Genomic DNA, 16,930 nt, shown 5'->3' with positions numbered 1-16,930 from the left:
TATCTCTCCCTTTGTTCCTCTCTCCTGCTCACATTCTCTCTCTCTTATAAATGAATGAGTGAATGAATGAATGAATCAATCAATCAAATTACTTTTCGACTACCTACGAAGTACCATGTATTGCTCCAGATGCTGGTATTATAATAACACGCAGTATAGACAAAGCCTCAAACTGCATGAAGCTTCTACTCCAAGGAGGAGACAGACAATAACCATAACCAGGTCTGTCTGTGATGGGCAGAAAACAGCGAAGGGGAATGATTTGAAAGAGGACTTAATATATCTCCTTTATCTCTAGCATTGATACCTTTGGTAACCAGGCCAAATAATAACAGTTTAAGAAACTTCACTTATTACGACTAAACTTTCATTACTAAGAGGCATTTCTAGAATACTTTCTGCTTTTCTGATCATCTTATGACTTAGGAGTTTTAGAAATTTCATGAATCAATACTAGTTATTTTTTCTCCTTTGCCCTTATAGCCCATAGCTTGAAATAGGTAATATAAGTAGTATATTTGAAAATGAATGTCAGGGGCTGCCTGTTTGGCTCAGTCAGTTAAGCATCCGACTCTTTGATTTTGGTTCAGGTCATGAATGGACAATTCATGGGTTCAAGTCCTGCATCAGGCTTTGCATTGACAGTGTGTAGCCTGCGTAGAAGTGTCTCTCCTTCTCTCTCTCTCTCTGCTTGGGATTCTCTCTCTGCCCCTCCCCTGCTCACTCACTCGTGCACACACTCTCTCTCAAAAATAAATGCATATATAAAAAAAGAAAATGAATGTCAGAAATAATTTTGAAATAATATAATTCTCCTTCTGTCCATTCTATGCTCCCCCTTTTGTCTAAGTTTAATGTTAAATGAATTATGCTACCATCAGACAAGTCTGTTTCGATAGGAGCATCGCTTGTTTGGATCTGGGTTTATGTCACTGGTTCTGGAATAAAAAAAAAAAAACACAAAAAACCAAGAAGCAAACAAACCACACAAACAAACAAAAGCAGTGTTCATAATTTAGTGTTGACCAATTCTGGAAAATCGTCCCTCGAAAATAAGGACAGATAATCCTGGCTTTTACACAACTGTTCTCACTTTTACAAGAAATAACATTATGGATGTCACCCAGCACACTGATGTAGGCAATCAATGGGTATCTGTTGACTGAATGAAAACATAAACAATGATGACTGAGCAAATCAAGAGCTTTCTGTTAGATATCCTGAAACAGTGCTAGCACCAACTTTGTGATAAAGTTTAGATAATAGATATTATCAAAATAATTATTATCATTTTGCCTAGAAAGTGACATCTGTCCAAACACAAGTACCTTTCATCCTTCTAATCTCCTTTTACATTAACCGTGGCTGACAAACAATGAGTATCTCTTAGAAATCATGCAGAATGTGAAAGGTAAGCACACGTGGTCAGCCAGAAGAATGGACCTATATCCCTTAAGGAGTAAAATCAATCCAGTGTGCAATGGAATTTAAATCATGAGATGACACAAAATCACAAGTCAATCTGTTACCACACGGGAGTCAAAATGCCGCCTGACTGGAAAGGAAAAGCTGTTTAAATGTTCTCAAAACAGAGTATGTCTGCTGGCTACATCTGTGCTCTATGATTTCAACACGTATTATTCACCCTAGAATTATATAAAAATCCTAAATTGAAATTCAGTCTGGTAGCAAGCTGGCAAAACAAAGCTACAGTGGTGGCATCCGCATGCATACTGATTGCAGTTCACAGAATCACAGGGCTTTTTGAAAACATCCTAAGAGGTAAGCTAGCGTGTCTTCCCATATCGAAGTCCTAGAATTTACCTCATCTACAGATGTACATTTAATTGAGAGAAAATTGATAACATTTTCATTTTTAACTTTAAAAGAAGGAATTTCACTTCCGTATATTTTTATATTTAATCATTTCCACTGGGAAGAGATTCTATCATAACGTTCTTCAAAAAGTCACATTGGATCACAAGTCTAACACTTTTATTGTTGGTTTTAATTGGTGGAAAATACACTTTTTATGTATTCTTATTGAACACTTCTAAATAATCTCTCAGTATTTTCTTCTTAGGACTAAATATTTTGTTTGTTTAAAAGTTCCAAAATTTGATCTAACTCCTTAGGCATCTGTTGTTTAACTTTATTAATTAAAACAATGTTAGGCTCTAAAAAGGGTTTCTAGTGAATTAAAAAAAAAAACCCTCTTATTATTTAATCTGGAAGCCTATATCTATCATAGCCAATGCTATTACTGTTATTTGCACTACTTCTATAAAACCTTATGTAAATCTAAATCAAAATAGAAGTAGCAATGTCTTTTAACATGATATTTACTGGACATTCAAAATGTTAGGATTTTGATTTTAGTAAAGTTAAATAATAATGTTCTTGACTGAAGACTATTTGTCTGCTAAATGTAAAGAAATGATTTTCAATGCGAACATCTTTTGCATTACAAATATGCTTCTTACCTGTGCTGCTGGATATATTAACATCAATACTGATATCAGATATTCCTCCTCCCTTCAGAGATGCTACACATGTGTATGTCCCAAAATCCGTGAATTTTAAATCAATGATGTCCAAGTTTGTCGTTCCCGGGGAGACATCCGGATCAGTCTGTGTAATAACCATCCTCTCAGAACTTCTCAATGGACGGCCATTTTTAAACCAACTAAATGTTAACTCCTCAGAAGGAACAGCTTCTACTTGGCAAGATATTTTCACCTCACGCCCAATCTGGATGTTGTCATCCTTGTGATAAGGATCTGGTGTGATCCAAAATCGTCCTTTTTTTAATGCTAAAACATAAAAATTCCATAAGTAGTTAGTGTTACTTCCATAATATTAACGATTCATTCACTCTAGGTAATCATCTCTGGGCTGAAATAAAGTAAAATAAAATAAAATAAAGTGTATGTATGTTTCTTTGTTATTCCAAGTAGTTGCTGTCAATAAACTTCATTTAGGGAACCTGGAAACAATCTCAGGATCTAAGTCACTTAGAGATTCTAAACACTGATTTTTATAAATTGGATAATATTTTCCAGTGATATAATTGATGCTTTAAGTCTACAGATGATACTTAAACATTGTTGCCATTGCATTGTGAACAAATGGTGTAACCTGTTGACATAAAATCAGTAGGTATCAGAGTTAAAAATAATAATATGGATCATTAAGCTCAATTCAATACCTGTGCCGCCCCTTAATTATGGTGCAATTTCCTAGAGAACTCAAATATTGCACCAATGTCAGATTAAAGAAAATTCTTCTAAGATTTTGCATACATGCTGACCAAAACTAGTTTGGTAAGAATTGAGTTAGTTCACATTCATAAGGTATTTTCATTTATTGCAATAACCTGAACTGAAAAGAACTTAACAAAAAAAGCATTTGCAATGCCTGTTCTATTTCACCATACATAGATGTTTCCAGTTGAAATTGCTTTCTGGCTCTCCCATGCAGAGGGCCAGAAGATTCTCTTGGCACATGGTTTGGACAACATGCTGTGTTTGTGTCCTAACACCAGTTCTTTCTGGGTCTAAGGGCAATGCTATTCTCTCATCCTGTGTCAGGAGTGAGGGCTACCATGCGCTTCTGGGGGAGCATCTACTGGCCTCCCAAGGGCTCCAGTTCTCAACTTTGAATGATACTATGGGACTGAATATTGAATAGGGTTTGCTCCTTTATTTATGGCATTGATTCTTAGACACAAATTCTTCTCTTTACTAACATCCTACCCATTTCCCTCTCCCTTAATAACACTTAATACCCCTATATAATCAAATGTAGCATATGCACTGAAATATAATTATCAGAATAAAATATTGCTCATTCACTTTTACCATTAAACCAAGTATAAATGACACTGCAAAAATGATGTGACTTTAAAATAACCTGTAGATATTGGAGGCCTTCTAACTGTACTGTGGGTAACCTTTCCTGAGTTTAACCTGATTTTTCTTAGTTCGTCCCATAAAGGCAAGAAAATACCACGGAAATCTTAGAACTATGTAAGAATGCACTAGACATTAACACCTTTTTCAGCTCAAAAATTATTGTCTTTAATTTTATTTTACTAGTCAGCCCCAAATAATTTCATCTGCTTTTTTGTTTGCATCTGAGGAGACATAAATGAGTATCAAGAATGATGTTTATATATTTCTTTGTATTCAGGAAAAAACTTCTAGGGCTCCTGTTCAGGACTAGGTACTAGATGAGGCCCTTATTACATGAGATGAACAAAGCAGACATTTCACCCTCATGTATTGGTACAGCATATTGTGTACTCATAGATCAGAGTCCAATTTATCCACTGACACGTATGATGCTTGTGCCTAGAAAAACCACACTCTACATTGATATTAAATGTTTTAAGTTTGAAGAGGTCTGAATCTCAGAGAATCCTTTAAAATATTGTTCAGAAAAGGCACAAATCTTCGTTCTTAACGAAAACACCAAAAATAAATATTTAAATCATATTCTCATATTGTTGTTTGTTACACTTTTCCACAAATAAAATGCAAGTTATGAACCTTATTTACTGCTAACCGTGTCTTTATCAGTATATTACTGTAGGTTGAAATTAGGAGAAATTTTATCATTCTATTACCCAGTACCCATGTAAAATGCATTTACATTTTAATGGCATTGAAATACAACTTTGTGCCTAGAAAGGAAAATGTGCTGAAAATGCCTATATTTGATATATAATATTGTTCGCATATATTTCAAATATAACTAAAGTTCTATAGCACAAAGTAAATCATATCTTACAATATTTTTTCTTGTTTTAAGAGTTCTAAAAAATTAGTATGTCAAGGATACCATTTCAAGGAGCATTTACTTTTATCAGCACCATAATATTTAAATGAGTTTCCTTTCATTTGCTCAGAATTTTCCTGATTATGTTTCTATAGAAAAAATGATGAACTTAAACAAAATTTTTAAACAGATAACTCTTAATTTTAAAAGTTCAAATATATATATTAGTTTATTAATAGCTGAATATGATGGTACATTTAGAATAAATTTCATTCTAAAATTATGAGGATGGACATATATAAGCACAACACAAAATTCCAATGTTTCAGTGATTAACATATATCTATCAGGCAATTACTGTTTTCTAGGTCTGTTCTCTGCCTAGTGATGTATTAAATGGATACCATCACTGAGAGATCTGCAAATTCATCATATTAGTTAGATTTAAACAATAAAAGAATTCAAAGCCACTAATTTTTTTAAAAACCATAAAATCAATATTTATATTAAGTGTTCCAAACTGTTTTGTTCATAGAAAATAACTTTTAAAATCCAAAGTATAAAAAATATTAAAGATTATAACTATAACAAATAACTAAAATTCAATATTTTATTGAATGCAACTATATTTTGCGATAAAAAGCAAATAATCAAGTGGGCTTTTAAGATGAATTCACTGTCACAAATATCTGTTGTTCTCAATAACAGGCCACTCTATGACTTGGCCAACGTCAATTGCATTAGTGTTCTGAATGACAGATTCTAAAAAGGAAAAGAGGGACAAGTCAGTCTGGCAAATGCTCTAAAGTTAAGGAATATCAGAATAAGCATGGATCATTTGACTGTAGAGTCATCTCACTGAGTTTGTCTTATGTCACCTCATACCAAAATGCCTAGTTTTGCACAAAGAACATAAATGTTTAAGAGAAAAGAAATACCGTGTATGCATGCATGTGTGTGAATACATGCACAACCATCTCTTGGACCATTAGACAGTTAAATTTATTTGATTTTCTAACTTTGGCTCCTCAGAAAACTAAAAGCATGGCTCTATAAACTAAGCACAGGTACATTAAGATTTTGAAACCTAATTCTTTTCATTCCTATGTGGTCCAATATGGGCAATGTAATTTTTATGGGTCAAGTGCATCATTTATAAAGATAGGAGGTGATAGTGGTAGGCTTCCTCTGAGACCCATTGTGAGAAATAGCTTATTAGAAATAGTGTAGAGCTTTGAAAATATAAAGTGTCTAATATAGTTAATCAGCTGGGAAGCAGGTTCCTTCGTTTATAATTAAACACTCTCTTTTTCAGTGAACAATTTATGGTAGTTCATGCAATGTTAATTTAAAGTCATTTCCTGCTAACCAGTTAAGATTTCAAATGCTTAAAATCAATCTGCGATTAGTACCAAAGTATAACAAGGATCCAATAGACATAACAAGACTCTATAGAACTAAAGAACTTCTACAGAAAAAGAAAGGAGAAATCCCTTTCCCCAAATGCAATTTCTTAGTCTCACGATTGAAAATCCCCTAACACCAGCCTGAGAGAACATTAGATTTGGCTTAATGTATCATAAATTGTGATGGATGAACCTCAAAAGGTACTTGTTTAGTCTGGCAGTTCATGTAAAGAATTGGCATCAAACTGAGCCTCTGTTTGGGATAATCAGTTTAGAAACATTACCATATAACCCACAGCCCCTGTTTTTTTTTTTTTTTTTTCTTTTCAATATTGTGAGAACTGAATACAAACTTGGCCCACATTCACTTATGACAAGTTATTTGTGAGTGTATTCTATACGCATTCACTGAAGTCCCTCTACTCTGAAATTTAAAAAGGTGCTCTGAGAATAGAATAAAACCAGTGCATTATATAGCAAGGCCACTGCAAAGATCTAGGTGGGCTTGCTGCTCACCTTTCCCTAGAGGTAAAAGTATATTTTTGCTGATGAATGACTGAGCTCTGAGGAAGATTTCCAGTATATGAAATTAGATGTTGCCTGGGCAGCTCAGTCAGTTGAAGTGTCTGAGTCTCTCTCTCATTCTCTCTGTCTCATTCTCTCTCTGTCCCTCCTTCACTTGTTCTCTGTCTCTCGAAAATAAGAAATTAATTTAAAAAATTTAAAAAAATTAGATTACTTCTTGAGTTTATTTTTGAATGAGAAACTACTGGCTTTGGAGAAGCCTATGCCTGTGGCTTCAAGGATATAAGCTCAATGAAGATAAAGACAAAAAGGGGGCTATGAGGTTCTATCTTGCCTGTAACTATAGACTTAAAATTATTAAATGTTATTGACTGTTTGTCAAATGTTCCATAAGTATACAGCATACAGTAATTACAAAATATACTTTGTAGATACAAGAAAAAGTGACATTAAATAAAGTGACATTAAAAATGTTTTAAATTTGGGGGCATCTGGGAGGCTCAGTCAGTTGGGCATCTGACTTTGGCTCAGGTCATGATCTTGCAGTTCATGAGATTGAGCCCTGGGTCAGGCCTCTGTGTTGACAGTTCAGAGCCTGAAGCCTGTTTTGGATTTTGTGTCTACTTTCTCCCCCTCCCTTGCTCATGCGCTGTCTTTCTCTCAGGAATAAACATTTTAAAAACTTTAAAAATTATTTAAATTTTAATGAGGAAACACCTCTTTGCAGATATGAAATAACAGGTGTCAGCCTTTTAACCTCTGCTATTAATATAGCTATTTCACAGGGATGATGAGACACAGAGTGATCACTGTACACTATTCTAAGTAGTTAAATTAGTTAAAAATCGCCAAGTGTACCGATTCTTATAATATCAGTGGGATTCTGGACTGCATGTAAACTGACAAAATGTTGCTGACAGAAATGGACCTAGAAATCATTAATAGTGTAATCAGATAAACAAAAATTGAGTTTTATTTATTTCTGTTAAAGACAATAAAAATATATAAGTGGAAAAAGAAGTATTTGCCAGTCTCACATGATGTCAATTGAGTAAGAGTTGGAAATAAATTACATCAGAACAATTTAAGAAATAGTAAATGATAGTANCGGTTCTTCTCCTCCAGAAGATTGTGAAAACCTAGGGAGTGGGGCCATGCCTCATTCTACTTTACTGTCTCCAAATTTTGAAGCTGGTTCCTTGGTAGAGTTGGTATNACCTAAGCGAAAGTCGGACGCTTAACCGACTAAGCCACCCAGGCGCCCCAAGAGTCTTTAATTTAATTAAATTTGACATTTCAAAGCATTAACTTTACAAATCCTAATCATTTCCATTCAGTCTGATATCCACGTTAACTCTTTGTCTGGTAGTCCTGTGTTCTAAGATGCATCAGGGTAGGAGAAATAGATACAGAAAAAAGAAAATATGTGATTTCCTTTAGGGCTCAGGGATTTTGTTATAGGAGCAGAATACTACTTGGTGAATAAACAGTATTAGTACAGGAATATATGTAAAGAAGATGATTCTGTACAGAAAAACTCAGGAAATCTCATTCCATCGTGGTCACTGACTAGCTAGTTATGTACCTAATCATATAATGTGTCAGGGACATGAGCTATCAAATTAATATCTGTTATTCATCCCTCCTTTATAAGGAACCTGAATTTCATGCAAAAGGGTTTGCTTACATGCTTTAGAGCTCAGTTGATAATCATTTCTAAGGAAAGATAAAAGAATGAAGAAAACTGACGTCTAAGCACAGTTATATTACCTGAAACTGTACTTGCCAAAACTTGTTTGAGAGAAAGGTCAATAGGGATCATGTTAAAAGGAAGCAGAACAAATAGTGATGGGCGATTGACTATACGAACAAGATTGCTTTCCTGCAGAACTTTTCAGAGCTTTGAACATGTTAACACACACTTTACAATATTCCTAGAGGAGCTTATGGTATTTTTTAAAACCTTTATTTGTGGGACATCTTTCAGGATCAAGTATCTCACAGAATAAAGAGAATCTATCAATCGATGAGAATCATTGAAAGGATGATAACTTAGATTTCATTCTTGATGTTTCAGGAATTTCCATTAAGAACATCACAAAATAATTGACAAGATACAACTCTTTAGTAAAAATAAAATCTAAGATTAGAAAACTAAAGGAAAGAGAAATATTTTTGAACTCAGATGTACCTAATGGCACAGCAAAGTTATGAGACATATTTCAGAGCCATGTCATAAAGCCATCTGCACCAACAGTGTGTCTCTTTCCTTTCCCAATTAACCAGCATTTAAAAAAACTAAATTTATCAGTTTGTTCCTACCTTGGGAGTGCACACTTTGCAAATAGTATTAAAAAGGAATTAAGTGCATTAGCTCTGTACAATGTGCAATTATCAATATCAATTAGTAAGACACAATCTAGCTCAGGTGCTTGCAGAAATAACAGTATTTACTTATTTATACCTTAAATAAGTAAATACTTATTTAAGGTATTAATAATATTAATATTATTAATATTATTTAATATAATATAATATAATATAAATATTAAATAATACAATATTTATACCTTATGTTGTTATGAAAAAGCACTTTAAGTGTTATTATAAGAAACAATAAGGGGTGGCTGGGTGGCTCAGTTGGTTAAGCATCTGACTTTAGTTCCGGTAATGATCTCATGGTTTGTGGGTTCAAGACCCATGTCTGGCTCTGCGGTGACAGCTCAGAGCCTAGAGCCTGCTTCGGATTCTATGCCTCCTTCTCTCTCTGTCCCTCCTCCACTCATGCTCTCTCTCTCTCTCTCTCATTCAAAATTGAAGAAACATTTAGAGTTTTTTTAAAAAAGATTAAGCAGTAAAGCTTCTAGAAAGCTTTCTACAAGTAGAAAGGTCCTTTTTTGGTATGTATTATTAGGTATTTGTACACTTACTTTTATTTTTCTAACAATTCCAATTGCTAATCCGTAGCGTGAATGATGCAAGAATGAAAAAAAAATCATTACACCCATTTCCTGAAAGTACTTTAAAATAGCACCCCTGATAATTTGAATGCAGAATTAGATGCTGGAAGGAAGTTGGGGGTCTATTTAATTATGAAGTATCAAGGCTTTATTTATTTTATGAATTTTCTCAAAGCTAATTACTGCAGTTAATCATTCAAGTTGTTTAAGCAAAGTATGGTTGAATTTTAATTGTCTTTTCAATGTCCCTGCTCAATAAAATAATTGCAGGTAAGTACTTTGGGTAGTAATTAAAGTAAGAAAAGATCTTTCAGATGGACATAAATTTTCCTTTTTGGTTTAAACCCTTCCTTGAGAAAAGGGAAAAGAAAAGAACTAAAATAATAATATCACTATCATTGTTATTTTGCTAATCTTAACATTTCAGCTCTATCTTAAGGAGAAAATATATAGTGTCTATACATTATCCAAATGCCTTTATAATGTCATAAGTAAACACAAATATTTTCATACCATGGCTACTACATAAATGGTATGTGACACAGCATGATGTCTAAGCACCACTTATCTGAATGGGAGACTTAATCATCACAACTTCCTGCCCTCTGATGTCACAAATTAGCAGGCAGTGAGAGTTTACCTTTCCTATCAAATTTAATAATACCCCTTTGCTATGAGAAATAAGAACGTGTCCAGAGTAAACCATATTTTTCTTAGTTTTTAAGGACTCAGGACTAGTAACAGCTATAACATGAATTGCAGCTATGAAAGGCCTGTGCTAAATATAGTTCTTTTGAAGTCCTTTTGAAAACAGTACATCCTTAATATTTATGGAATCGATCACATAGTAGTGAAAATTGGATGAAAATAATTAACTGAAACTAAAAATCTTTCTTTACTTTTCTTGCTTTCTTTGTTTTCTGTCTCAAAGCTGTGACCTTTTTCCTTTCCAAACTCATTCTGCCCTTCTGGCAGCCTCTCTTACTATACCCTGATGCCTCACATTCTTTTGGGTATCCATTTGCTTTTGAAATTACAATATATTTTTTTCCATAAGCTATTTACTCTTAGCATAGAAAATTATTTAGGTCACACTGAAACTTTAAACACCTTTTTTTTCTTAACCCTGATGATCCTTCAAACTATTTGTGGCATATTTCTTTAAAAAAAGACAGAACAGTGAAACCCCAGTAACACCTACTATTCCATCATGCACTCATTTACTTGAGCAGTTCATGAACTGGTTTTCACTGGTGCTATTATGGCTTTGAAGAGTCAAAGGTTAGCAACAGCCTCTTAACCAATTGTCAATGATTTTTTTCCTAGGTTTTCTCCATTTTTGTGTATCACTTACATTTTGTATTCCCTATCTTTTTACATTATTGATTTCTTCCTTCTTGAAAATCTCTTTTCTACTGGTGTCTAGGCCTAGTAAAATATGAGATAATATTTATGAAAGTAAATACATCCGTTGGCTTTGCTCACCTGCATCACCATTGTTGGCACATTCTTTAGTTCCTTGGTTCAAGCGTATTTTATTATCCATATATAGTTGTAAAGTCAGTCTTTGTTGAGAAGGAAAGAATTTTTATAAACTATTTTGCCAAAATCGTAGACTATGGATATTTTCCTTAATCCATTTTGCTACCCATGTTTGGAGACATGAGATCATTGTTTTGTTTGTTTTGTTCCTTGATAAACAAAATATTGTGACTGGATCCATGCACATTTCAATTTAAAACAATGGCTAAATCATTGATATGAATACTTTTATTTTAACATTAAAGAGCAAGAAAAATAACCTAGATATATTAACTGACCAAATGAAACAAATCTGCATTCCTTAGGAATTTATATAACTGATCTTAACTATCTTATTTTGCCCTGTAAGAATCTGAAGAGTCAACACCATTGATGAGATCACCTAACATTTCCCTCAACATGACCAAGTATTAGACAGGTTTCTTTCTAACTTCAGGCCCCTGACCTCCCTTTTCTTAAAGCATTTATTTAGAAAACGTGTAGTTGTAATTTCTTTCTTCTTCCCCTTTGAGATGTAAATTTCCTACAAGGCAGAATGTCTTGAGAAATGTCCTTCTCAAGGATCTGGAAGCTATTCCTTTAAAAAGTAATCACTGAAGGAGACAGTGCATCTATCTCCCAGTATCTACAGGAAGGTAGGAGCTTAACTTGGAAAAGTGAAAGGACCACTTATGTACACAGATTAATTCAACTGACTGTTCTTCCTAATACCTTCCATTACTTTTCCATTAGCTCATTCCAGCATTTAAAAATACTCCTATCCAGTGGAGTTGAGTTTAATCTATCTACTCGTTTCCAGTAGTCTTGACCCCTGTTTCAATAGCCTTGAATGCAGTCTTTTTTGTTGTTTTATAACCTGTCTGGTGCAATTCTTCTTTCACACAATTAAATGTAGTTGCAAACATTATGGAAATAGATGAAAGTAGGATCAATCTAGAAAATTCACTGCTGCAAAGTTTCTAACACCAAGGAAATAATGCTTATGGTTACAGAACACACACACACATACACACAGTATGTTGTTCAAAGATGAAATGTCATGTGAGTACAAGTTTATTTAAGGGTTACACATGTTAATTTAATCCCTTTATGTAGGTATGTTTCCTCCAAAATGGTAATCTAGAATATGCTTTACATCTAGTTTTTCTGAGAATAGACCACAAAACAAGGGTCTGGATTTGTGGGTTAACTAACATGACAGTGCTGCTAAAATGAGATGTGAAAAGACAGGCTCCAAAACTAAATAACTTTGATATATGTGTTATAAAGAGAAAAGTGTAACATTTACTTTAAAAAAGTACATTCTACTTGCTTTAGAAGTTTTTAAAGCATATTTTAGAAATACACATTATAGTTTATTCACTCTTTTTAATAATAAAATTGTGACATATAAGCAAGTAAGGTCAAAATGGTGGTGGCATAGAAATGTTTTTAATTCCCCTACAGTTGGTGTTTGGGTTATAAATTGGCTCTGATCTTTACAGGAACAAAGGCAAAGGTGAAATACTAGTTTCATATTTCACAGTTCCTGTGAGTTAAAGATACTCCTGCTTCTTACATTAACAACACCACTATTCCTGATTTGAACATCTGAATGGAATTTACCTTCTGAACTTGTATAAATGAGACCCACAATAAGCAGCATTTTGAACCACATCCCATGATGATTGTAACAGTGTAATACATGTGACTAGTTGTCAATCTGTCCCTTAAGGTGAGTGAATTACACCATTTTACATAGGAACCTAAGGAGTATGGTCTAGATGCACAGGTGTTCAAGTCAAAGATAAATCCATTCAGCAAGAATGAATACAAGTTTATATTCTATGAGAATGACCCAGGGAGGTTGTCACTGCCGGTCATGGTTAGGGGGGTGGTGTTATATGTTCAGGGTTATATGGAAATAAGATTCACATAATCTTAGAAAGTAGAAAAGCTGACCTAGGAGGCAGTCTCTGTGAAGAGGTAGAAAGTGGGATACCGGTGAACAGAGACAAGACAGGGAGGGCTACATGTGCTGGCATCCAGTAAAAATACTTAAGAATTGAAACATGCTGAGTGCTTTAAAAAAATGGTTCCACAATATTTCCATGTTAAGTCAACTGTTGCATTACTTAGAGAGTTGTTGGATATACGCCAAGGCAATGTTAGAATGTATTTATCAGACAAAATGACTTCTGTATTGAAAAAGTTGATCTGAATTCACTCTCAAAGGAAATTATAAGATGACAAGGCCAGTAATCTGTTAAAGTTATTGCTACTACTGAAAATTTAAACTATGACAACACGAGTTTAGAACAGTATTTTTCCAAGTGTAGACTTAGACCATTAACAACAGCATAACCTGAGAATATGTTAGAAATGCAAGATTTTGGGTACTACCTCACACTAAATTGGCAATTCCTGGGGTAGGGACCCACCTCATACTGAATCTGCACTTTCTAGGGTAAGGCCTCATCTCACACAAAATCTATAATTATTTGGGTGGGACACAGACATCTGCATTTTAGCAAGTTCAATTTGTGATTCGGATGTATGTTCAAGTTTGAGAACTGCTGTCTTAGGAAACAGTTATGTTTCCACTCTCTAGGAATGTAAAGCCAGAAGAGAAGGAGGCAGGCCATCAGCTCATGCAGAAGGACTGAGTTATTAAACGACATGCTTAAGAGTGGCCACAGCATATCATTTTTAAAAATTTTTTACAAGGCCCTCAGGAGAGTGTTTATCCTGATTATATTACTTCAAATATTATTAAGGAAGAGCTCCTAAATTTAACAGTAACAAAATTATTTAAATTGACCTCATACAATTAACATGTAACTACTTCCTTTCAACATAGCTAACGGTTGAAGAAAGTTTCACAAAAGCAGTGATTTCTAGATGTTTTCACAAGCTAATAAAGATATTAAGAGTGATCGATATTAAGTACCTTAAGATCATTGTTGTTTATCTAAGAAATTCTAATTCTCAAAGTATTATGACTCTAACTAACCCTCATTTAGGCAAAATTTAAAAGAATTAATATGTTCAGAATTTGGGATCAAGAAATGCACAGTGGATCAGCTTTCATCTGAGTGCCAATGGCTTCTTGGAGAGTCAAGATAGAGAATAAATAAGTATGAAGAGGAAGTATTCTGGGGTCAGATTATCTGGGTTCTAGTATGAATTCATCATTTATTAAATGTGTCCTTGTCCAATTAACTCAGTCTCCCAAGCCTGAATAATGGAGATCATAAAATTGAACCATGAAGCTCTGAATATGTTGATGTCCACACAGAGTAAGCAAATAGTAGATGCCAGTTGCTTTCTATTCAATGTTTCCTGACTCACAATGTAACTATTGCTATGCTTGCTGCCAAACGTACAAAGATGGAAGAGCCTAATGGTGGAGAAAAGCCTAGAAATAAATTTTATTTACAGTGCAATAAAGACAAAGATATAGAGTACTACCTGTTACACAAGGGAATACTTTAAAACAAACAAATGAAAACAACTAGTTACTGTAGAGAAGGCAGGGAAGGTCTGAGAATTAGGGGAAAAGAGGAGAGTTGTAAATGCTGACAAATCATTCCAAAGAGTGGATTTTATCCTAAGTACGTGGAACATAGATTTTTACAATGCCAGCAATTGTTTCTAATTCAGCTTTCACTAATTCTGGCAAGGAGCCTCACTATTGTACAAAATGTATTTTTCTGTGATTTGAACCATTCATGTCCAGTCCCCTCCAGTCTATCATGTTGCAAGTTTGGTCCTTCTTTCAGAGTTAACATCTTAAACTGTGCTCCTGATCTCAGCTCCAGCCCTGCATGGAGTATCACACATCATCCATTTTCTCCTCTGTTTTTCTGACATTATCTCTCACAACAAGGTCCTTCCCATGTATATATAAACATGATTATAATCTCCTCATTAATTACAACATAGCAACAATGACTAAATAATACAGAAAACCTTCTCTCAACTTTATATCCTGGAGCTGCTTATTTACATTCTTTTCCCTTCTTGTTGTCAAAACATTAACATTGAAACCACTTACCCGTAACCTCTTTCAAATTAGTTCTGATTCTTTCAAATTAGTTCTGATTCTCACCAGTGCCAGAGTTGTAACAATTGCCAGTGAAGACAGTTCCAGGGACTACATTTTCCCTTCTCTCCCTGCAGCATTTGCTATGTCCTGACCTTTTGTTTCCAGCTCCCAAATGACTCTATTCCCATTTCTTCCGTCCTGAATCTGGGCTCCACTTTTCTCTTCTCTGTCTACACTCTCACATCACAAGTTGCTTGTACATCCATTGTTTCTGGCTCAGCACAAATGCCATCTTAGCAAAACCTTCTGGTGCCACCTCTCTGAGTTATAGTTGTTTATTTCCAATAACCTGCTAGGTTTCTATGTGATGCATCACTTCAGAGCCCATACTACTGCTTAAGGAATATCTAGATTTCCCTCCCCGGCACCCCCACCATTAATGACATCTTTATAGAAACTACCTTTTCCCCTTTGCTGCTTGGAGGCTCCCAGAAATTGCCATTGCCATTGCATCCACGTGGTATGGGGATCTTCTCAAAGCTGTGTGTCCAATCCTACCCAGTCACCTAAGCCCAGATCCAATGTTATCGCTTTCATAATAGTTTTCCCTGATTCATGCAATTAAGACAGAGTTGCCACTATTCTCTATCTTCCAGAAAACCCTCTTCCACATAGCTGTTTTCAAAATACTTTGTATTTCCTGGACATACAATCTTCTGCAATAGAGAGGTACTTTACATCACTGTCTTCCTGAGCACATTCCTGACAGTAATGGAGTTTGTGCTTTACAGCTCTGGATTATTCTCATATTAAACTAAACTGAATTATTATGACCCTTTGAAATTCATCAAGAATAGAAAAATCATTATCAAATATCAATATAAAACACAAAAAAATAATTACCAAATAAAACTAGGTGAGGAAATTAACCTTTACTCGATTAAGTATTTGTTCAGAAGACAGATGAATACTCCTTACACAGGTGGGTGTCAATTAGTGATGGTGCCTAATAAATACATATCTTTTGTGAGCTACTCCTCAACATCTTACAGAATCTTGTTGTAGAATATTTTCCTTAACTGAATTATAACAAGTGATCTGTCATTCTCAAAAACACTTAATAAGGGAAAGAAAGAAAACTATTAATTCTTTGTACTGATAATTCTCCAGGTATTTTGGGGAAAAAGTTAAACAAAAATATAAAAATATGGGACCATCTAATATATAACACATGCAACATTTTTCATTAATATATATAATTCCTTGCAATTTGAAACTAAAATCATACTTTTCTTAAATTTCCCACACATACATGTCCATGTATGACAAAATCTCAGGGCAGATGAGGATGTATAAGTGTGGCTGGTAGGAATAGAGTGCCATGATTTATCAAAGTTGGACATATTTCAGGGTGCCTGGGTGGATCAGTGGATTAAATATCTGACTCTTGATTTTGGCTCAGGTCATGATCTCACAGTCGTGAGACTGAGCCCCATGTTCAGGTCCCCGTGAGCATGGAGCATGCATAGGATATCCTCTCTCCCTCCCACTCTCTCTCTCTGTCCCTCTCCAGCTCATGTGCTCTCTCTCCCTCTCTGGAAATAACTAAACATTTAGACAATTAGGACATATTTCAACATATGCATGTATGTGCATATATGTATTTATGTATATGCGTAAATACATATATG

At 34.4% G+C, this 16,930-nt stretch overlaps 1 protein-coding gene across 1 annotated transcript in view; it reads right to left on the bottom strand.

The window, feature by feature from the left end:
* MDGA2 (MAM domain containing glycosylphosphatidylinositol anchor 2) overlaps window positions 1-16,930 on the bottom strand; it is an 811,206-nt gene that overhangs the window by 212,198 nt on the left and 582,078 nt on the right. Inside the window, exon 8 of the mRNA XM_077761231.1 lies at window positions 2,484-2,813. Coding sequence (XP_077617357.1) covers window positions 2,484-2,813 — 330 coding nt within the window. The remainder of the gene's footprint in view (window positions 1-2,483; window positions 2,814-16,930) is intronic.

Source organism: Crocuta crocuta, unplaced genomic scaffold, assembly GCF_008692635.1.
Source record: "Crocuta crocuta isolate KB4526 unplaced genomic scaffold, BGI_CrCroc_1.0 scaffold163, whole genome shotgun sequence".
NCBI lineage: Eukaryota > Metazoa > Chordata > Mammalia > Carnivora > Hyaenidae > Crocuta > Crocuta crocuta.
Note: the sequence above shows the minus strand (reverse complement) of the source record. Positions and strands in the feature narration are given on the sequence as shown.